This window comes from Mustela nivalis (genome assembly GCF_964662115.1).
Source record: "Mustela nivalis genome assembly, chromosome: 6".
Taxonomy (NCBI): Eukaryota; Metazoa; Chordata; class Mammalia; order Carnivora; family Mustelidae; genus Mustela; species Mustela nivalis.
This window is the reverse complement of record NC_139025.1, coordinates 102,982,104-103,004,782: the sequence shown is the minus strand read 5'-3', so window position 1 is coordinate 103,004,782 and position 22,679 is coordinate 102,982,104. Positions and strand designations below refer to the sequence as shown.

Genomic DNA, 22,679 nt, shown 5'->3' with positions numbered 1-22,679 from the left:
GACGTTACTCTGTCCTCGCAGCCTCTATTCAGTCTATGAACTTTTCCAGCTCCCGAATGCTCCTTTCACTCTCTGTCTGGCCAAGGCAGCCAGTGGCCACAGAGAGGAAGGGCTGGGAGCAGGTGCGGAACCTCAGCACCAGGGCGGGACGGTGCTCCCAGGTGGAAGGCGGACAGCAGGCACCACACTGCGCTGGGGAGCCTGCGCAGGAAGCTCTGTACCACAAGCTCCCAGGTCAGGGGCTCTGGGTCACTCCTTGGGAGGCAGAGCCTGCTGGGGGGACACGGTGCCATAAGGTTTGTCTTACAGGGACACACTGGCCCGTTTCTTTTCAGGCTGAATATTTGGAGGGGCACTAAGTTCCCTTGGGACTACTGTTGTCAGCAGGCGGGTGGACAGGAAGCCAGGGCTCCTAGCTCTAGCCTGTACACGCCCCTGATCCAGCACTTGCCCTCTCCTGACCTCAGATTCATGGTCTGAAAGAGGAGAGGTCACCTGACACCTTGGCTCTAGGATTCCATGCCTAACATGCTTTTTGCTAAAACTAAATGCACCAGATACGCGTTTCATCTGACTGGCAGTGCTGGGCAAAGGCCACAAAACAGGGAGGCCCAGAACAAAGCTGTTCCTTTTTTTTTTTTTAAGGTGGGGGGGGGGGTCCAAGTTTTCTTGGAGTTCTTTGAGGGTCATAAACATTGCAAGTATTTAACTGAATGATCCAGCAAACAAAAAAAACTGCCCAAACCTCCACAGAGGGGCTGAAAATGAACCAGGGAAAATAAACACCTGTGCCAGGCCCTTCGTTTGAGTGGGCTGCCAGGCTGACCCCCCGCCCTGAAGCACACGGGAAGCAGCAGCCTGTGGTGGGAACTGGCTGTAGACCAAGACGCATGGCTTAAACACCTTGCTCTCTTCCTGTTCCCGCTCCCAACAGCCACCATCTTCACAGCTACTTTCACGATGGCCCTTTCTTCCAGAACCACACACTCACTCTGACACGCCTGACAACAGGCACATTGGCCAGGGCCCTCAAGTCCCAGGTTCAAGCACCAAGAGTGTGACCCCTCCCCAACCCCCGAACAACTCTGCACCAACCGCCATTCAAGGCTACGAAAGCCATGCACTGGTTCTATTAATTCGCACATTCACTCACTCGTTCTCGTGGTTGCCCATTTGTACATGCTGAATGCCTACCTGCAACGGTGGTCCCTGCTGCACCCCTGTGCCCTCCTGCAGAGACATGCTACTGTCAACCGCCCTCCTCCTGAAGCCCACCACTGGCTCGTCATGCACAGCGCTGGAATCCCGCTCCTCTGGTTAGCCTCTTCGTGGCCCAGTGGGGCTGCACCCCATACTAGGTATCCTGGGGCCACTCAGGACAGGCTCTCACTATCTGGTTACACTCTAAACCCAGCTGCAGAGGAGGAGGAAGGGGTCACTGAGGGGTGGGGCACGGGGCTGATGCAAGGGCCCTGGGGTGAGGGAACGAAGTAGGACACCCAGGATGACAGAATAAATGAAAGGAGGGGCCTCCCGCTCCCAGCTCCCATTCGAGCTGCTCTGTCATCTCGAGACAAGCACAGCTCACTCTCAGTGTGAAGGAGTGCTTCTGATGGGCCAAATGCCATCAGTGAGACTAGCTCGAAAGCTCATTCCTTCTCAGTCAGAAACTCCGCTGGAGTTAAGAAAAGCAGCCCACACTCTGGTTCCTGAATTGGCTTTATTTCTCTGCATAAGGAACCCTGCACAGGCAATTCAAATTAAAACAAAATAAATATATGAATATTCATGTAAAACTGTCCTTTCTAATGAACAATTATACACAATGTACAATTTCATGTTCACTGGGTGGGTTTACAAAATGTACCATTCCCAACTAAAAATGCACCAAAATGGTTCCATGCAAACTTATCAAAAGTGACCAAAAATATGGAGGGAAAAACCTGACTGAGAGCACTTCGTCTTTTTTTTTTTTGTACAATCACAGAAAAATAAAAACATCTAATTTCTTTGTTACATTTAGAGAAACTAAATGTGGCCACTGTTTATAATGTCGGTTTATGTTCCTAAACATCTATGTAGTTACCATAAAAGTGTGTCCACATGAAACTGGAAGTGAGCATTGCTGAGCAGTGGGGGGCGGCGGCCCCTGTGGTCAGTAGTCGGTGTCTGAGCCCTCGGCATTGTCCACGTTCCGCGAGAGCATGTAGTTGTCCATGTCGATGGAGCGGCAGTTGTTGATGGCGTAGCGCAGGCGCTCGGCCATGACCAGCTGGCTCGAGTAGGGGGGCAGCCGCAGCTGGAAGAAGCAGGTCTGTGAGGTAGGCAGACTGTCGTAAGGCTGTGGAGAGAGAGCCAGAGCTGTGACAGCAGCATCGGGGGTCCCAGGGTTGGGGGGGACCCGTAAGTTACCACTGTCCCCAAATCAGGAGAAGCACTTCTCCCAGCCTTCCAGATGGGCTCCACGGACCCGAGTGCAGGGCCGCCTTGAGGGGAAGGAGACACTGGTGGAAGGAACGTGGGCTCTGGTGTCCCCAGCCATGGAGGTTTCTGGTGACCATGCTTCCTTCCTCTCCTCACCACCCCCATGGCCCCATCTGCAAAGTGCGAGCAAGCTCTGGTGGGAGAACAGGCTTTGCACAGGGCCTGCCACGGGACCGCCAATGGAGCTCACTCCCTTTCACCAGGAGGGTGCGGACCCGGAGCTGCTGCATGGAGCCCCCAACTGCCAGCAAAACGGAAAGAACACCTGGAAGGGCACCCCTGCATGCCTCCACCCTTCCCCTGTCCCTCCTAGCGGGCCTTCTGCATCCTTCGCCTACTCTGGCTGCCACACACAGCTCACACAAGGAAGGAGCAGTGAATTCAATCCTAGTCTGTCCATTAAATGCACAGTCATGCAGTCATTTAAAATGATAATCATGATGACTCGCAGCAGAACAGAAAAGCGTGGGTGCCTGGGTGGCTCAGGGCATTAAGCTTCTGCCTTCGGCTCAGGTCATGATCTCAGGGTCCTGGGATGGAGCCCCGCATCGGGCTCTCTGCTCAGCAGGAAGCCTGCTTCCCTCCCCACCCCTGCCTGCCTCTCTGTCTACTTGTGACCTCTGTCTGTCAAATAAATAAACTAAATCTAAAAAAAAAAAAAAAAAAAAAAAAGAAAGGAACAGAAAAGTGCTCGGGACAGACTGAGCTAAACACAGCACACAAACTCAGGTATCCACAGAGGTGGAAGGTGGAAGGGCAGCTGCCGCAGCAGAGGGCATATGCTCTCTGGTCTTCCCTGAAAACTCCACGAACTCCCACACTCTGTACCGACAGAAAGGATAGTACATTTTTATATCTGAAGATAGGTTTTAAAAAGGGACTTGCCCTTTTTTTTCTTCTCAACTCCTTGAACCAGCCCTCCCCTTCCTCCTTGGAGCCCTACACCTGGTTAGCGCATTCCAGAGAGGTGGGAGATGGAGGGCCTGGAGGGCCTAGAAGCCTCTCTGGGTCGGAGCCAGTGAGGACACAAAAAGCTCAAATGTAGGAAAACCATAACCAGCAAAGACTCTGAAGGGCAATGTGAACAGGTGCCTCTGATTTGGAATGAGGAGCAACGGTCTAAAAGTCACAAGGGAGAGACCCACTGTGGTCAGTTTTCTGCAGCTGAAAAACCTCAGGCAGGGGATTAGTGGTGGATTAACTCCTGGGATGGCAGGGGTAGTCTGGGACAGACAGAAGGAAAGGATTTTTTCCAGAGCTGAATAGAAGCAAACCATTGCCTCCACCCACCTCTCTCTGAAGCAACAAAACAGATTTACAACTGATAGTTTCTGGCAAGTCATGTAGAAAATTTATGGAAAGGCTCTTTTCATAGCCCTTCCTGTGCGTGGCCTCTCCAGCAAGTCGAGCCCAGGAGTGGAGCCCAGGCGGGCAGCTTCAGGAGGCAGCGGGGGAGGGATGGCTCTGGCTGCAGCAACCTCCAGGAATAGCTACTGGAAAAACACCAGAAAGGCAGACACTGAAACTGGCAGGAAGGGTCCTTGTGCGAAGAGGAACTACTTTTCTTACTGTTTCCAGAATAAACACAATGGGCCCTGCTCAGAGGACTGTCCAGCTCTTGGGCGGTTGGGGAAGGAAAGAGATAGAACACAAACACTTCTAACTTAATGCTGAGTTCAAGGGATGTACCACGTGTCCTGGAAGTGGACGGAAGGAGATCTAAGCCTGCCCTCTGAAATGGTCAGGGGCAGCAGGAAAGCATCCATGAGGGCTTCCTGGAGGAGATGACATTGCTGTTGGGCCTCAAGGATGAGTATGTACTTGCCAGGCACAGATGGGAAGGAGTGTGAAGGAGAACTTACTAAAGCAGAGGGAAGAGCCTACACAAAGGCACAGAAGTTTAGAAACAGCGTAGTGTGTTGGGAAAAAAAGGTAAGCAGTCTGTTCTGGCCAGGATACAGTATGTGTTAAGAGGTGCTATAGCAAAGCTGCGGCAGAGGCCAGACCATGGAGATATTTAAGGCCACTGAAGCAGTTGGCATTTATTCTGGAATCAGTGCAGGGGGCCCCCTCCTGGTCTGAAAGGAGAGTGACATGGTCAGATGGGTGCATGAGAAAGGACTCTGGCAGCAGTGTGCATTTCAGGTTCTAAGCTCTTTTATTCCTCAGCCATCTGTCAACATGGCAGCTGGGCTGGGGCTCTGCAGCTGGAGCTTTTCATCAGGCTGCAAAGAAGCTGCCCCGCCTGCACAAGCAGCCACGGGGCACACGCACCACGTTCAAGCTTAGGGTCTTCGTGGAAGCACACCAGACCACATCTGAGTGCACAAGTCACACGAAAAGGCACAGGAAGTAAGAGGCAGAGACAGAGGCAGCAGGACAAGCCCTCTGGTAAGCTGAGCTTTCACGCAGGAAGCTGCTGGAGGATTTCCTCAAAGGTTGCTGGTGGTAGAGTTTTTTTTCACTCAAGTTACATTATGTTTCTGAACAAGTTTTTCTGCTTGATTTTCTTTCAATTAGGAAACCTCAAATACTAAGCCTGAACTGGCAGGCCTACCCAAGGGTCACTGTGCGGCTTTTCTAGCTGGTGAGCGGCGCGGAAACAGTGGGAGACAGGAGGGGGAGGGATGGCAGTGCAGCTTACTTACCCGATCGACCTTCATGATCTGAAACCTCTGAGAGATGTCCGCAGTGTTGGCCGGGAGGCGAGACCTTCCAGACACGAATCTCATGAAGAGCACGCGCTCCTCGTTGGAGAAGTCCTCCAGTGTGCGCCAGAACCACTGCACCAGCTGATGCTGCTCGTCCACCTCCCGGTAGCGCACCACCTTCTTCAGGACCTCCACGGAGATCTCAGGCATCCCACACACCATCTGCTCCAGCTGCTTGGCCGTGAGGAGTGACAGCAGTGGCACCGGAACGATCCAGGACATCCCTTCTCGGACGGCCGCCACCTGCTCCCAGGAGAGCTGTGCATCAGACACGCGTCTGCAGACGGGGCACCTCCCACCTGCTCCTCCGCCCCCCAAACCCTCGACCTGGGTGCTATAGCAAAGCTGCGGACCCAAGGTGCACATGGCCCATTCCCCTGGCCGCCAACCCTCTGTCCGATCTCCTCCCTGCCTGTGGGACTTCTATACTCCTTCCGGTCCCAGGTCAAGTCAATTGAGGAGCTTGCCTTCTGCCCCCACAAAACTCAGCCCGCCGCCCTAAGCGCCCCCAACCCCGGTGCCAACCGCACTCACTCCTACCCCTCAGCACGCATAGCTGTGCAGTTACATTGGGCCCTGAGGGCTACTCTGTCTCTCGTTAGGGTAAGACGCTCCTAGAGGATGTGTCTACCTTCTACTGTTTCTTGCACTCATATTTTTCTTTGGAAGAGTTATATCCTTCTGGTAAAACTTATTTGTGCTCATTGTAAAAAAAAAAAAAAAAGAAGTAGTTAGAAAAGTACAAAGAAGAAAATTAAACTAGCAAGGCCTTCTGGAAGCAGGCAGTAGGAAGGACAGAACATTTCATTAGGAGACTTCGGGGTCTGAATCCCAGCTCCATCTCTTTTACTTTAATTTTCTCATCTGAGAAATGAGGCAAACAACTGCTGCTCACACGACTATGATGAGAATTCTCGATGCATGTCTGTGTGCCCTACTGCTGCTGTTCTCTCCCAGCACGGTGCGGAGAGCAGGTCAGCTGCGGAGTGCTGAGGGGGGCTGGAGGGGCTACCCACAACAGTCTGTTTCAAAAACACCCCAAGGTCGCACAGCAACGCACACCCTACACACAGACTCATTCACTGCTGTCAAGATTTGTTCATAAACACTTCCTCACTCTTGGCCAACTCAGAACCACCAGTGATAATTAGCAAAAGGAAAAACCTGGAGGACCCAAGCAGGGGCCACACCTTGGGGAAGGCCCTAGGGCTGGGACTGGTACAAAGACGTTCCACCCGGGGCTCGGGAACAGGACTGGCAGCGAGGACCGTCTGTATGGGTATTAAAAGGAAGACCCCAGCCAAAGTTTGCCCAAACACAAGCTGTCGTGCCTGGTATAATACAAACCAAAAGCTGTCTAGAAAAAAATGAGGCTGAGGTATGGGGCTGGCTGCTTGGCGGGGAACAAATGGGGACAGCTATGGGAAGAACACTGGGTTGTAAGAGAAGAGGAAGATGTGAAAGAGGAAAAAGGCCTCCTTGCTGAGAAAGGAACAAAGCTACGGGCTGAGCAGAGCATGACTGGCAGAGAGTGGAGGGGCAATCTGACCCAGAAGAGCCTAGACCCCACAGTTAAACCTGGTGTGGGACCCTGGCTTCGCCTTGGGCACATCACTTCACTTCTCTGCCTCAGTACTTTCATCTGTGAAATGTGACAGTAATCCTTCTCTCACAGAGTAACTACAGGAAACACTGCACACGAGGCAGCCTGGACCCACACCTAGCATGCAGAAGGTATTCAATGTATTTTTAGCCAATTACTCACTGGGGATTAAAATTCTGAAGAACTGGAGCCAAAAAACCTAAGCCCCAGCTGTGTGAACAGCATGCCCACAAGACCTGCCCTCACTAAGGGATAACAGTTTTCTGACTGGACTTGGTCCAAAGCCAGAGTCAAAGAAGGAACCAGAAGGGAAAGGCACAGAACATACACACTTCAACAGCCTTCGAACCTCAGTCTAGCTCTCAAGAAGACCCTAGCACATTCTGCAAATAAAGTACTATAAAGTGGCTTTTAAGGACTGTATAACCAAAACCCCATTTTTAGACAAAATGTTCATTTCTTTGGTCACTCACCACATTCTCATCATTTATTATTAAATGCTTACTACAATGTCAGCACATAACAAGAATATTTAGGAGATACACACACACACACACACACACACTATATTTATGTAATATATGCAGCACACATGTATGTAACATATATAATAGAATGCATTCTTCACTCAAAGTCTTACAAGCTAATTGAAGAAACAAGATCCAAACTCTGTGGCCTAGTTCTTAGACCACAACATAGAAGTATTATGGTATCTTGAGAAATTTCTAAGTAACAAAAAAGATTTCTACCGGCTATGGACCTGGAGGAAAGCTGGTCTGTGGAGGAGAGGCATTTTCAGCTGGGGCCTGAACGGACTGCAGCAGGAGTTGGGAAAGAGGCACTCACATGGGATCGTAAGACCAGTGTGAGGGGTTTATTCACATGGGCCCTGACTGACCCAAGTAGAGTGGGAGACCCTGGGTTGGGGACAATAAGAGATGAAGACAAACAAAATGAAGGCTGAGTGAGAAGGCAGGTGTAAAGGCCTGGGTGACAGCCTGGCCTCAATCCAACCAGTGACCAATTTAGAGCTGTCCTAAGGCTTTGAGTAAGGAGACAGGAAACCCGGAGGTAAGGCCTGAAAAGTCTCTGAACAGGGGCTGAAAGGCAGATACAAATTAACTGACACGGTAGTTCCTATACCCAAATTCAGCAGTAACCAGTAAGCTCTTGTTTGAAGACAACTGTAAACATTCATATGAACGTCCCAACGTTTCAGCTCACCTGTCGGTCCATCTCATGAAGTCGATATTCAATGGCCCTCTCCACATACTCCTTCCTGTTGGAAAATGTCAGTGGGATACTATTTCCACCAGGAATTATGGGAACCATCTTGCCATCAGCACTCTGGCCAACAAAAGAATCAAGAGGAATCATCTAAGAAGAGGAAAAAAAATATTTTTACTAAAAAAATACCGTACATTACACACAAATATAGCAAAACAGTAACAACATTAAGACTTCTAGGGACAGGGTGGAGCAGCCGGTTAAGCATCTGACTCTTGGTTTTAGCTCTGGTCTTGAGCTCAGGGCCACAGGATCAAGCCCAGCATCAGGCTCCACCCTGAGTGCCAAGTCTGCATGGGATTCTCTCTCTCCCTCTCCTAGCCCTGCTGCTGGTGTTTGCTCTCCATCTCCCCGTCTAGCTCTCATATAAATAAATAAATCTTAAAAAAAAAAAAAAGAATTTTAAGGATTAAAAATGAGGAATTGAGGAATTGAGGTAGCTGATCATGCCACTTGGTCAGAAGGGAATGTGCTGACCCATCTGGCTATAGTTAACCATTTCTTTGTCCTCAAACCAGGTTCGATGAACTCTGGTCGCCCCAGGCCTCCCTCTCCAACTGGGTTCCCTTGCTTGTCCATTCTAGCAGGCAGAGAGTAGACCAAAGAGGAAGAAGCGGAAGCTGGGTGCTGGTGCCAACTCTGCCCATGAGCGGCTTTTGAACCTTTGTGGGTGAGCTGCTAGGGCAGCTCATGCCGTCAGTCAAACAGCATGGTGAAGACCAGATCTGAGTTTCCCACAGCAAAATTCTGGTCAATACCAGCAGAACACGGACTGGCCAAGATTCACCTCATGGAAACTGTCCTCGGTAATCCCACTGTCTTCAATGTGAAGAATGCTGTTGAGGGTCTGCACGTAGAGCAGATCCACCTCCTCCAGGTCTTCCAGGGTGAGTGGGACACAGCACAGCTGCTTCCACACCAGAGGGGCCAAGTGGAGGTCCAGAGGCTTCTTTGTGCGAATGGCAACCCCCATTAAAATGCCCAAGAACTTAAACTGCATTAAATGTTCATCAAGGCAGGCGGAGGGGTTAAAAAGAAACCTGCAAAATTAAAGGAAATTCTTCAAATAAAACTGACCTCATTTCTATTGGAAAGAAGTTATCAGACAGCTACAGCATTAATCCAGACCTGTGCTGTTCAATGCGATAGTCATTTGCCATATGTGGCTACTCAAATTAATTAAATAAAATTTAATGGAGTTCTCCAGCAACTCTAACCACATTCTGAGTGCCCAACAGCCACATGTACCTGGTAGCTACTCTTTTGGACAGCACAGGAACCATATTTTTAATTATTTTCAGAAGAGCTGTGAAAGAGCAACTGAATGGTCCTTTTGTCCCTGAGTTACCTGCTTCAGGACGCCCTATTTCCTAAAATCATTTCATTTTATCATTTACAAGTCCATGAAGCAGGATCCAAAATTTAAGGCTTGGGAAATTTAGGCATAACACAGAACTGCTAATACTAAGTGCTGTGATTTGACAGCGTATCAAATCTTCCTGATGAGTTCTGATGCAGAAAATTCTTTGTGGGGAGGCCACGTGGGCCTTCAGAAACAGAAAATAAGTCAGTTTTCCTTATCAAGTCTGGATTTCCCCTACCCCTCAATATTATCATTGAGTTGGTTCCATAATAGAGTCATGATAGAAGCGCTTCAGTTTCCTTATCTGTGAAAAGGGAGTAATAATAGTTCCCACTCCTTTGGGTTCTAATGAGGATTCGATGGGATAATATGTAAGAGCACTTCGAGCAGGGCCTGGCCCCCAGTAAGCACTCAGTAAGTGAGCTATCATTATTATTGTAGATAGTCAAAAGGCACTCGATGACTGCCTCACCTATCCCGATTGTAGCCCACTTCTGCAGTGGCATTGGGAGAGGGTATAAGAAGGTCAACAATACCAGTTTCAAGTTCCTGTAAAAGAAAGAACAGTTTTTTGAGAAATGACAATCAAATGCATCAAGAGAACAACTAATTACATTAAAGATCATACTGAAAAGAGATTATTTTGAGGAATTTATAATGTTATGTGACAACCAGCCAACCAGCTGTCTCTATAATTTTTGTGGTTTTAACTTAAAATGAAATTACAAACATTCCCCCCATGGAGAAAATATCCTGTAGTTTGCAGAACTGAGATAAGAAAATCAATCCAGGGCAGGAGCTGGGGTATCTCTGAGCAGGGTACAGTGATATTCAATAGCAAACAGACCCAGCGAATATTAGCTAAAAGTTGTTTTAGTCACAGAATTTATCAGAAAAATTCTGCTACTAGGCAAAGAGGGAAGGGTCACAGTTGACCTGGAAGCAAACTTGCCACTTCAGATATCAAAATAAGAGCTCGTCCAAACTCTTAGTATTTGTTTTTCTAATTCCACTAGAGCCTGACAGTTCTACTTCATTCTAAAAGCACCAGAATTAATCAGGGCACATGGGTGGTCCTGGATTTGTCCATTACATAAATGTAAATATGTGTCATTACTATTTCTTCTGCCTGCATTAGAGCAGCAGGACTGTGAGTCACTAGTAGAGTCAGGCACTGACATTTACTCAGTAAGGTATCTTCACAGATGCCACAAACCCTTGCTGTAATTCACTTATTTATCATTAACAGCATGATTTTTACGTAAGGCTCACAAATGCACCCTTGCGACATTCATAAGAACGTGTGAGACAGTAGGCACTGGAAATGGTAGGACAGCCACCATCTGAACAAATGACTCAGCAAGGGGATACCGCGTGAATATACCTGGCACATCTCTGTGATCGTGTCATCAAACACTCCCCCAGCGTCATCAGCCCCTTCTCCAACCAGCTTCACCTTCCACGCTCGTGAGGGCAGACGGAGATCTGATGCATTCAGTTTAACAACTTGTCTTGCTATTTGGACAAAGATGGGCTTACACTTCCGCCCTCTTCAAAAAGAAAGGGAAAGCAGAATGAAACACAACTCTAACTTCCCCCCAAACTACCACTTCCCCCCAAACTTCCCATCGGGGATGAACACACTAGTTTAATAAGAGCTGAGCAGCGGGCTAGGCCCGCTGTGGCCACACTGGGAACTAGGTAAGCACCGTTACTCTCTTAGTTTACAACCCAGGAAGTGGGAGCTCACAGATTAGTCAGGAATCACATTCATCTAAAAAAGTGCTGGCTAGCTAGTGAAACATACACACATATGCTAACCTGGTTGATATCCTCTTTACAGTAATTTGAGGTCCATAGTTTTTGCCTTGAACCATGGTTTTTCCTATGGAGCGCACCATCGGGAGGGTATAGACTCTTGGGGCTAACAGAGGCCGAAGCTGTCCCTGTACGATGCCCCATGTGCCAGCATTATAATGAGATGTACTGCTCTGTAACAGAGAGAGAGAGAGCTTATCACAGCTGGTACAATTCAAGGCTTCCTAGAAAGAACATTTTTCACTTTCAGAACATAATTTTTTGGTTTAAAAGCATAAACCTGGATAGCAGTAACTATTGATAGTTTTTAAAAAATATGTTTTTCTGATAAAATATACAATGATTATTTTCTAAAACTTGGAAAATACAGAAAAGGACACACACACGTGTACACACTGAATCCCCGCAACCTCCACAGTCACTCTCATCGGTCTCCCTCCAGCTCTCTTCTACGTGTGCAGAGAGACACTCCTCCCATTATTGACAACACACTGTTTATGTGATACTCTGCTGCTTTTCTCACTTAACTCTTTATCACCAACATTTCTCCTGCTAATTTACAGTTTTTTTTAACCTTCTGTTCAGTGCTGCACAGTATTCTGCTGCCTGGCTGATTACCTGTTTCTAACAATGATCTGTCAAATCTCTCACATGTCCTGTGATGGGTTACCCAAGGATTTCTAACAGTTTTACAACCAAAACACATTTTGGCAGGCATGCTGACACATTACACAAGCAAACACAGCCAGCTTGCTTTCTTCCTAAATTACTAGACTGTTCTATAAAGACAGTCAATCAGCTGCATTTACTTTCTCCCCCAGTGGGACCCAGAAAGCTCATCTGTGAGGCGATCAGGAAGTCTCTGCAATGTGTCAGACTCATTTACAGAGTCACTGTGACAGTGGGGTGACACACCTGTGTGTGCCTAGATATAGAAATCACATATTGGACTTTACAGAAAATACGTGCTTTGCCATTCGTATTTCCTTGAGCTCCAGAAAGACCAATACATAAAAGGAAGACTCCTGTGTCCAGCAGCACAATTAGCAGTATCTGGTCTATCCCTAAACCAGCAGTAAAATGGAAACGGAACTGGTGCCTTTTCTACCTCTCTTGGGATCTGAGAGCAAAAAGCATTAGCCATGGGAGAATACCCCAGGGACCTGGTAAGCATGGGTAGTGCTCCCAACCCAACATGTTACCTGGTTGTTAGGGCTGAGGTTCAGGAGCCTCCAAGAAGAGTACATGAGGTCAGAGAAGTGGTAGAGCAGCCGGAGCCGGGCCCTCGCGGTGTGGATGCTCACCTCCCGGAGCGCCCCATACTGGGGGGGCACTGTGTCGGGCAGGCCCAGCTGCAGAGGTACAGACACACCTGCCCAGAAAGCAAGCAGATGCTTATAAAGGAGAATGTACTGCTTTCATTTTCAGTATTTTGAAAATTTTCAAACAGAGAGGTTGAGATAAGTATACAATGAACATTCATTCCACCACCTAAATTCTAGAATTAATATTTGCCTGTATTTGCTTCATCACGTGTTTATCAATTCCTCTCTCCATCAACTCATCTTTATGCTTTAATGCACATGTGTTATTTTTAAAGATATCTTGTTTTATTTATCATTATGGAAACTTTTTTTCCCTTTAGTTTCCCATTTAACTATGGGACTTAAACAGTTCCTTCACAAAAGAACAAAAACAGGGGCACCTAGATGGCTGAACCCATTAAAACAAAAAGGTAGAAACTGCCTATCAGTCCTATTACATGCTGGAGTAAAATGGCAACATTTTCTTCGTCTTCTTCTTCTTCTTTTTTTTTTTTTTGCTGTGCCAACGCACAGACAACATCATGTTTCAAATGGTTAACTGCAGTGAAGAATCTGACAACTGGTCTCAGACCTTTGAATCTTTACTCCTAATACCAGGCCTTAGAAAACTATGATTCACCACTTCTTCTGTGCATGAAAAAATACTTAGTTGCTGCTCTAAAATTATGTATTTTTGCTTGCCAAAGAAATATGTTTTCTTCTTTTGGGGGTGCAGAGAGGAAGTGCTTTGTGATGAAGTCTGCAGGAGAATCGCCTGCTATGAAAGGATTTACAGTGCTCGGAGCACCAAGAAGGCTTGGTTGTGGGGGGGGCCTGGTGGTCTCAGCATGATGCCTGGATGCAGTGGGAAAGCAGCAAGCAGACAGCACGGCTGGGGACCACTGAAAGAGAAGCTCTGAAAGAGAAGCTGCAGGAGTATGAATATCGCATCTCTCACCCGGTGCTCTTGGAGGGACAGGCGGCGCTGTCCAGGCAGCACTGTGGCAGCGGCCAGCTGAGATCTGCCGAACGTTTTTCCCTTGCAAAACTGTTACCAGGGTTGGTTCTCGAACGTGGTTGGTGTGGCCTAAGCCAAGCTGGGAATACATTACAAAAACAAAGAGTCAATTAAAAAGAGGAAGCAAGGAAGTCAAGATGATGCAATCTGCCTTAGGTGGTAGGCAGATAGAAATAAATATCTATACCAAGCAACAGCATCAAAATGAAATTAATTCTGATTTTCTCAATCAGAATAGTCCTCATAGCTCAGACTATCTCCTAAAAACTTGGCTGCAACAAGGCCATTCCAAAGCTAGAGTTAAGTCTTAATGATGGAACACATCCTTGGCTTCCAATTCTAGAGAGGAAATAATTCTTAGAAAGTTAAAAAAGTAACAGAATCATCTATAGAACTTTTATTTTAAAACACAGATTTTCTTCTAACATGGTCGGCCAGGGTAACAATAAACAATTATAAAAGCATACAGAGAAGGAGATTTTCATCTCCAGATCTCTGTTCTTAGGGTACGAGTGGAATACCCAGTGTTTGAGCGGCTAAGCATCTCAACGTCATTAGGGAGAACCATGTCAAGTCCCTGCCAATGACCTCCCTAAGGCGTCTTCAGCAGCTACTATCTTCTCATCAAGACCATGCGCAACTACAAGGATGAGCAGCTTCCCCATCTGTTAAAACAATGATGAGGTGACCACAGAGTCAAACTGAGGCTACCAGGAGTAACAATAGAGACCTTGAACTTGAGGGTCCCTGGCTCAATGGGCAGACAGACCCAGAGAGGATTTATGGAGGAAGGGGATGTGGCTCTGCATCTGGAGGGCTGAAACCCACTGTAGCCACAGGCATCCCAGACATCTCCCACCCAAATCCCTCCCTCCTTCAGATATAGGGTAGGCTGAACACATCAAATTCTTAAATCTTTCTCAACCTCTCAGAGGCTCAGTTTATTCTTCTGTAGAAAGATTTCCTGCACAAACACAAATATCCTATCTACAACATACTATGTACGACTATTATTAAATATAAAAGTATTGTCGTTTCATTCTTTCCATGTTGCAGATCAACTGATGCTCCAGGGCCTAATCTCACAGACTACAGTTAATTAATCTCACAGAGTACATTAAAAACGATGATGATAGTAGCAAATACCTCTAAAGTGCTGCTTACTATGTGCCGGTTTTTAATGAGTGCAGACACAGACATATACTTAGTTAATTCCCTTAATCACTTTGCTATACCATCAGATTTTTTAAAAAACCATGGTATAGAGATGCCTGGGTGGCTCAGTTGGTTAAGCAGCTGCCTTCGGCTCAGGTCATGATCCCAGCGTCCTGGGATCGAGTCCCGCATCGGGCTCCTTGCTGAGCAGGGAGCCTGCTTCTCCCTCTGCCTGCCATTCTGTCTGCCTGTGCTCGCTCTCTCCCCAACTCTCTCTCTGATAAATAAATAAAATCTTAAAAAACAAACAAACAAACAAACAAAAACCATGGTATAATTCTTACTTTTGCCACAATTGAGAGAGACACGAAAAACTGCGCTCACAAATCAATCTGTCCCATGGCAAAGTGATGTGTATGAGGCATTGTGGTTAAATCCTAGGGTTTCCTAGCTTATCCCTTCCACAAATGAGGGACGCTGTCAGAATTCTAGAATATGAGAGGACAAGCAAGATAAATATTTACCTGCCCTTCTGAATTGCTCCCCCAGGCATATACATCTCCAGTTGATGCCAAAGCAAGTGTGTGCTCAGCTCCAACCGCCACATCTTCGATAATCACTCCAGCCAGGACAGGGATCTGCTGTGGTCGATTGTGATTGCGAGCACGCCCCTCTGGCAAGCCTATCAAGCGATCTAAGAAAACAGTAAGAAGAAACTTATGGATGGGACACAACAGTCCTTTTGTTTTCTAATGAGTCATTTAACTCTTCTAGTGGAATGGCAATGACACATTTAATTCATGATGGTAAAAGCTGCCATTCTGGTAAGGTGTACTAGATCCTGAGTGAATGAAATCTGAAACAGTACCTTTGCAAAGTGTCACGGGCTCCTTATTCATAAAATAAATAAATCTAAAATTAGCAGCTTATTTCAAACCAAGAGACACTTGGTTTGAGTGTCTTGAGACAGCTTATTTCAAACCAGTATCCTCCTATTTGAGAGGATGGCACATAGTTAAGAAAGACTCTATGGTTCTTACATTCTAAGAAAAGACATCACTCAACTTCTCTTGTCCTCAAACTTCTAGCCAACTTCTCCCTTTACCTTTGTTGCCAAACTTCTAGAAATTACAGGCCAGCCCCACAGGGGCTCTTGCCCCATGGCCTCTAGAACTGTTTGGCATGGCCACCTTCTGCAGTCTACCTTCTCTCACCTACCTTCTCCTACCTACTCTCACTACTGCACTGACGCTATACTCTCAAAAGCCATGAGTAGTTCCTAACTGCCTATGGCAGGAGCCTCTTCTAAGGCTCTGACCCCGAGAACCCCACATAACCTTTTACTGACCTGGCCTCAGTGCCTCCTATCCTGCAGAGACTCTGTACTACCCTGGCTCACTGGTGACCTCTCTCACCACTCCTTTCAAAGCCAATTCCCCTGAGTCCTCTTTCTGTGCTTACCGGCCTTCTACTCACACCCTCAGAGTTCTATGTACTTCTTTTTTATTCTACACTCTCTCCCTGAGTTTCTTAGGGCCTATTAACATGGTTTTAAATACTAACATTATGCAAATCTAAATTTCTATAACCAATCTCTTTGGAATTCCAGATCCAAATCCCCAATAACTTGCTAGACATCTCCACACATACATCTAGGGTATATAGCTCCAATTCAATAGGACCAAAACGAAGTCCCTTAACTAGTTCCCCAAAACCAGCTCCCCATTCTCAGTTAGTGACATCATTATTCTTCCAAGACTAGAAACTTTACTCATGACTTATTTCTTCCCCTTCCTCATACCTGCCCTACACACTTCTCAGTCACTACAACTTGCTAAGAAGTTCTACTTAAAAAGGTGAATATACTACCAGGGAATCACACTGTGGATGCTTGGGTTAGGAATGCACTCAAGATCTGAACCTGAATGCCTATGAATTCCCAAGATCCAAACCTCCATTCCCTGGAAGGGCTGGGGAATTAGATAGGGTCCAGAGGAGTACTTATGGCAGCACAGTTGTAGGCAGCAGAAAGGAGGAGGGGAAGGGCTTTGGCAGGGACTCTTCTAGCAAGAACAAGGGCTTGGGCAAGAAAGGCCATCAGTGGGGAGGAGAGTTTGTCCTTATGACAGAGTTCATGAAAAAAGAGAAAAGTAGCTAGTGAATGAAGGTCATAGTGGCCATTCATCACCCAGAACAACAACAAAAAACTATTTACAGCACTTTTCTCTAAAACTGGAAGGCAAATGTTTATATAATACATGTATATCCAAAATAAACAATGTAATGCCTAGAAAATGCCTTACCTTGACCAAAGGTATACACATGACCATCTTTGGTCAATGCAACAGAAAACTGAGTTCCACAAGCAACCTTTTTTATTCCAATTCCACAAAGGACATCAACTTTCTGCAAAATAAAAGTGTAAGGCACATACTTTAAAAAGGAAAATAAAAACACTTTTGAAATTGCCTACTAGCATGTATAAACTCAAGGACTAACTTCTAATACAAATAATACTTGTCACCTAAGTGTTTCTACTCAAATCCACACTCCTAAATGTTATTTTCTCATATTGCTCTATAAATTACCTGAATTTGTGGTCGTGGGGGTGTTGGGGAGGGGCATTTGACTAAAACCCCCAGGACCTCATGTGAGTGGAATCACTGCTCTGTGCAACAGAGACCAGAGAGAATCCTGGAGCCTTTTAAACAATACTAGGGAGACCATGTAAAGCCATGGGCTGCTCCCAGTTAGACTTTTTTACTTTCAGAGGTGATAATAACTGCTTTGTATGTGTCCCAGAGATGGTTTCCTGGCTTTCCACATCCATAGCTAAATATTCACCAGTCTAGTTATCAAAATAGTACAGATTATTTATAATAGGGTATCTGGAGTTGAATATACATTAAATATTTGTAAATCAAGCTGCTTGTTAAGTGTGTTAGGAAAGTACACGGAAAGAACTGCAAAGACAGTCTTCTGCAGAGCCAAGAAACCTTCTGTAATGTGAATATTAGTTTCTAACTAATGAATGAATATTATTTCTAACTAATATTCATTATTTCCTATATTTCCTTTTTATTATTTTTTAAACAGAGGCACATATCTGTACAAATTAGGCGTAAAATAATCAGCTAAAATGGCAGATGCAAGCACAAGGATATAAAAGATTGTTCAAGGTTCCCTCCCTCAGGCACCCTGGAGATATGTCTATAACTATTTCTTCTCTACACAGGAGATAGTCCTACACTGTTCAGTCTGTATATGGGGACACACATCCAGTTTAGCAATTAATGGCTTATTTAAAATCAAGATCTAGAATGCTGGGCATTTAAAAGTAAGCAACAGAAGCTTCTGAACTTCATTATCAATTACTAAAATGTTAAAGATAAATTATTTCCAACTAAAAAGAGGCACTGACATAGATGAACCACACTGTATAAAACCCTAGAATAAAGATGATACTGACCTGAGGGGAAGATTTTGCAGTGGAATTTCCTAAGCCGAGTTTTCCATAGTCCCCATCTCCAAAAGCCCACACCATGGAGCCATCCGCTGATACTGCCAAAGTATGGTTTAAGCCACATGCTACCTAAAGAAAGAACAGTGTATTCAGTCAGAGCACCTAAACCATATACCTGTTTCTGGGATTCTTTTTTCCCATTTCAGTGAAAAGCTTGGCTACATATATTTTCATTTTAATTTCAAGGGCCTTCTGCATATGTTAAAAAAATGCGCCAATAAGAAAAAATTGCTAATGTCCACAAACAAGAAAATAACTTTTTTCTTTGACGTGAAATCCTTCAACTATCTGTGGCTAACTTAGAATTGGAGGGCATAAAAAAGGAAAGGTATGCAATGAGTCAAAAAATACATCAGAGACAGCCTAAGGAGTGACACAGGATATGATAAAAACATCTCCTTATTAAGAGGTGATCTCAACGTATACAGGATAAGTACTACTTCAGAGCAGCAGTACCAATGATGCCGCAATTCAGACATCTACTTCCAGACTACCAGACAGCAGTCACAAAAATTTGTATGGTTCAAAGGTTTTATATCAAGTTGTATTATGGAAGGGGTTGTAAAATATTTGCATCCTGAATTAATGCTTTCATTTGTCAAATGTAACTTGAAATAGGAATTTTCATATTGGAAAAAAAAAATCACAAAAAATGATCAAGTAGGCCAAACAAAATGTACATGAGCTTAAGCACAACTGATGATTTTAGTCTTATTTAAAGGACAGTGTCTTAGTATAATAGAGGAAAAAGAAACTATGGGCAGATGAAATATATTATTGATTTATTCCATGCCTGTCCAATCTGATATCCCTCCAGTGCAGTCACTCTCTCTGGAAGTTTTTTGTTAGAGGTGTTTCCAAGACCCAATCGACCGTAGTCACCATTGCCAAAAGTGAACAGTTTGCCGTCTGAAGTTACCACTGCTGAGTGCTTGAAGCCACAAGACATCTACAGACAGAACCAAGGAGAAGAAAAAAATTTAAGAAAAGGGTACACCAAGAAAGAACAAAATCAGTCATTTTTGGTCATTAATATGGTAATAAACTTCACTGACAACTCAGCACCTTCAAGACCAGTATGTTCTACCTGCCCAAGTGGGCTTCCTGCTTCCCTAAGCCTGACGTTCTCATCATCCTCAGGAAGACCAAGCTAACCAGCCTAACTTAGAAGAACTGCTGCTATGCTTTAGCTGTGTACAGATGACCTAAACCACATGCGAGAGTAAATGGGGAAATCCTCTGTGATCTCTCTGGTGCTATGCAATTTTATAATTATCATCCGAGATCACTAGTTAATTTTCCAGAATATGGACATGAACTCAACACTTGTAACAATAATGATAAATGTTAAGCTCTGCATTCAACCTATCACTGTATCAAGGACTACAGAGCAGGAGCTAAAGCCTATTGTGTTTCTTCCAAGCACCTGAAGTATGCTTGGGCCCAGCTTGGGCCAACCAGTTAGCTCAGGAAAAGGGAGTCTGTCTTATTACCAAAATCCATTCAAACTTCTAATAAATTCAAGGATGAACAGCCAAAAACAGTGGATCTCTTGTAATAACGCAAAATACATTTTTACTATTATTTCCCATTAACTAAATTTGAGAACACTATTCAACAACTAGTATGTTTATCTTCAAAGGCAAACTGATCCACATCCTGTCTGACCTGCACCACTTCTTCTCCTTGTAAGGCCTCGATCTGCCTGGGGCGCCGCTGTCTGTCGCTGTTCCCGTGGCCGAGTTTGCCATAATCACCATCTCCCCAGCTAAAGACCTCTCCACTTTCAGTCAGGGCCATTGAGTGCCCATCAGAACCACAAGAAGTCACCAGCTGGGTCACCACAAATCCTGGAACAGAGCAGAAAACCAACAAGCGTCACTGGATGGTAAAACTCTTCACTTGGAGCTGCTACAGAATACTCTTAACATGGAAAAAACTCTTTACTACAAAAAGAAAAACAGTGTCTTTAATTTTAAAGCAAATTTGAAGCCATAACCTAGTAAACTGGGAGCTGTCACATAAAATGATAACGAGGAAGAAAAGGAGGATTGACGGGAACAGTTTTAATCACCAAGGCCTATGTTCTAACCACTCCTAGAAATGCTTTACTTGGAATGTCTCCCTTTTTACTTTCACAGAGAACATATGAGGCAGATATTATCCTCACCAATTTACAAATGGGTTAACTGAGTCACAAAGAAGTTTAGTCTAGCTTGTGCAAGGTCCTAGAGGCTGGATGCAGTACTTCTAGATAGGAGCCCTGCAATCCCATCCCCAGTGCTGTGCCCTGGGAGGAAGAGATCTCAAGAGAACTCAGAACTGTTTCAGAATTGGTTCTAAACACATCATTACTTGTATGTTTTTACTTAAAAAAAACCTCTTTGCTCTCTTTGAGGGCTTTGGAGTCACTAACGTTGACGTTAAGAAACAAGCCAGGAGCTCCTGCAGTGGATTCTCCAGATGTAGTCTTCTTCCCAGTCAGAGAACGCTGGCTGAGATGCCCTGTAAAGTCTTTGGTACATCTGCAGATTTCCATATAAATTGGTTTTTACTTTTTAGGAAACACATGCATGATTATTACTGCTATTAGTGGTTGCCTAACTTACTGTTCTACAATTTTAAAGAATTTGTTTAAAATTTTCAGTAGGTCTTAAAATAGTTATTTATAACACTGAATTCTAGCACTGCCATGATAAATAGCTTGCAAAAATAACACAGCTTAAAATGTGGAAATCAGGCTGTATATCCTAAATGAGAATCTAAAGAAGTGAAAACCCTCTCTGACTTTACCTAGCAAAGGTTTGAGATGAGTTCCAACATAAGTTAACATTCCTATAGTTAGGCCATAGTTTCTGATCAGCTTTTAACTGAGGATAATTTTACCTTGTAGGGCTGAAATAACTGTCAGCACATGAAGGTCATCTGAATTTCCTTGTCCCAATCTGCCATAACTTCCTTCCCCACAAGCCAACACTGTGCCATTGGCCTGGATGACAAAGGTACAATTCTGACCACATATCACCTATTATAAAAACACACAAACAAATTATCTTTTATCATATAGCTTTACTTAAATGATTTAAAATTTAAAATCTCACTTAAAATGATTCTATGCATACCTAGGATACCTTTAATTCTTCTATCCTCTCACTAAAGAGGATGGGTTGATATTAAGTATGGGGTTCTACAAGCTCTTGATTATTATAAAACTACTTAACAAAGATGTATGAGGTGCACTGAACTATTTAAAATCATTTAGAACTATCTTATCTTCAGGGATTTCAGCCTATTGTACAGTTTATCTATTTATTTTGAAGATGTTCAGAGAAAGAGGAGGAGAGAATATGGAGCAAACTCTTCACTGAGTGTGGAGTCCAACATAGGGCTCAATGTCACAACCCTGAGACCATGACCAGAGCTGAAATCAAGAGCTGGACACTTAAGTGCCCCACCCAGGTGCTGCAATTGTGTAGAGTTTATTTACTTATTTATTTTTTTAAAAGATTATTTGTCAGAGAGAGAGAACAGGGGGAGTGGCAGACAGAAGAAGAAGCAGGGAGCCCGATGCAGAACTCAAACCCAGGACTCTGTGATCATGGCCTGAGCCAAAGGCAGACGCTTAACTGACTAAACTACCCAGGCGTCCCACAGAGTTTAAATAATAACATTAACAACAAAACAAAAAAAGAGGAAAGGGTGAGGAGAAACATTTAAGACTGGCTAGAAATCCATCAAGAGGCAGAAAGCTAAAAAAAAAAAAAAAAAGGGGGATATACACAAGAAAGAGTAGTGCATCCTGGAACTTACTAAGGCAGAGAAGAATGGAAGAGAAAGCAGTGGCCTGAGAAAGGGTTTGGAAATATGCTACCACGATTATTAGGAGAGGGGAGTCGATGAAATCTAGATAAAGATTCTTGTAAGTTAATAACCACAAAACAGAAACAATAATTAGGAGTGTGTTAACTTCTATAAATATGTACCAGGCAAGCTTAATCATGATGTTAATTCATTACACTTGGAAGCAAGAAAAAATTTAAAAACTTATTAACAAAATTTAAGGCTGATTAAAAACCCTAGAAGCTTTCATTTAGAAGGTATACATCATGACTTTGTTTAGTTATTCCCCACAACAGATTACACAATGGATACACATAACCTGACAACAAGGAAATCAGAATTGTTAGAGTTCTCAAGTTTCTTCCTCCCTTCTTTACCCTGTCAGTTACCTGTTGGGCCTGTGAGAATGAGGGAGCTGCTGCGGGGACCATTACATTTCTTCCCGCTTCTGCCAACTGTCCATGCCTGCCAGCACCCCACAGGTAGACATCACATTTACCTCCCAGATGCCAGTCCTAAAAAAACCATAATCATCTCAAAATTAGATTCAACCAATCATTCAAACAAACATGA

General features: G+C 44.7%; 1 protein-coding gene across 30 annotated transcripts in view; it reads right to left on the bottom strand.

The window, feature by feature from the left end:
- Positions 1-1,701: 1,701 nt before the first annotated feature.
- Positions 1,702-22,679, bottom strand: part of HERC1 (HECT and RLD domain containing E3 ubiquitin protein ligase family member 1) — a 185,803-nt gene continuing 164,825 nt past the window's right edge. For all 30 annotated transcript variants that reach the window (XM_082737138.1, XM_082737154.1, XM_082737144.1 and 27 more), the window contains 16 exons: positions 22,496-22,621; positions 21,153-21,291; positions 19,935-20,116; positions 19,060-19,215; positions 18,213-18,335; positions 17,047-17,149; positions 15,268-15,437; positions 13,529-13,667; positions 12,469-12,638; positions 11,270-11,439; positions 10,833-10,998; positions 9,921-9,997; positions 8,873-9,125; positions 8,023-8,175; positions 5,133-5,438; positions 1,702-2,341 (listed from right to left, as the gene is read on the bottom strand). In XM_082737138.1, the coding sequence (XP_082593264.1) occupies positions 2,156-2,341; positions 5,133-5,438; positions 8,023-8,175; positions 8,873-9,125; positions 9,921-9,997; positions 10,833-10,998; positions 11,270-11,439; positions 12,469-12,638; positions 13,529-13,667; positions 15,268-15,437; positions 17,047-17,149; positions 18,213-18,335; positions 19,060-19,215; positions 19,935-20,116; positions 21,153-21,291; positions 22,496-22,621 (2,619 nt within the window). In that variant the 3' untranslated portion in view covers positions 1,702-2,155. The remainder of the gene's footprint in view (positions 2,342-5,132; positions 5,439-8,022; positions 8,176-8,872; positions 9,126-9,920; positions 9,998-10,832; positions 10,999-11,269; positions 11,440-12,468; positions 12,639-13,528; positions 13,668-15,267; positions 15,438-17,046; positions 17,150-18,212; positions 18,336-19,059; positions 19,216-19,934; positions 20,117-21,152; positions 21,292-22,495; positions 22,622-22,679) is intronic.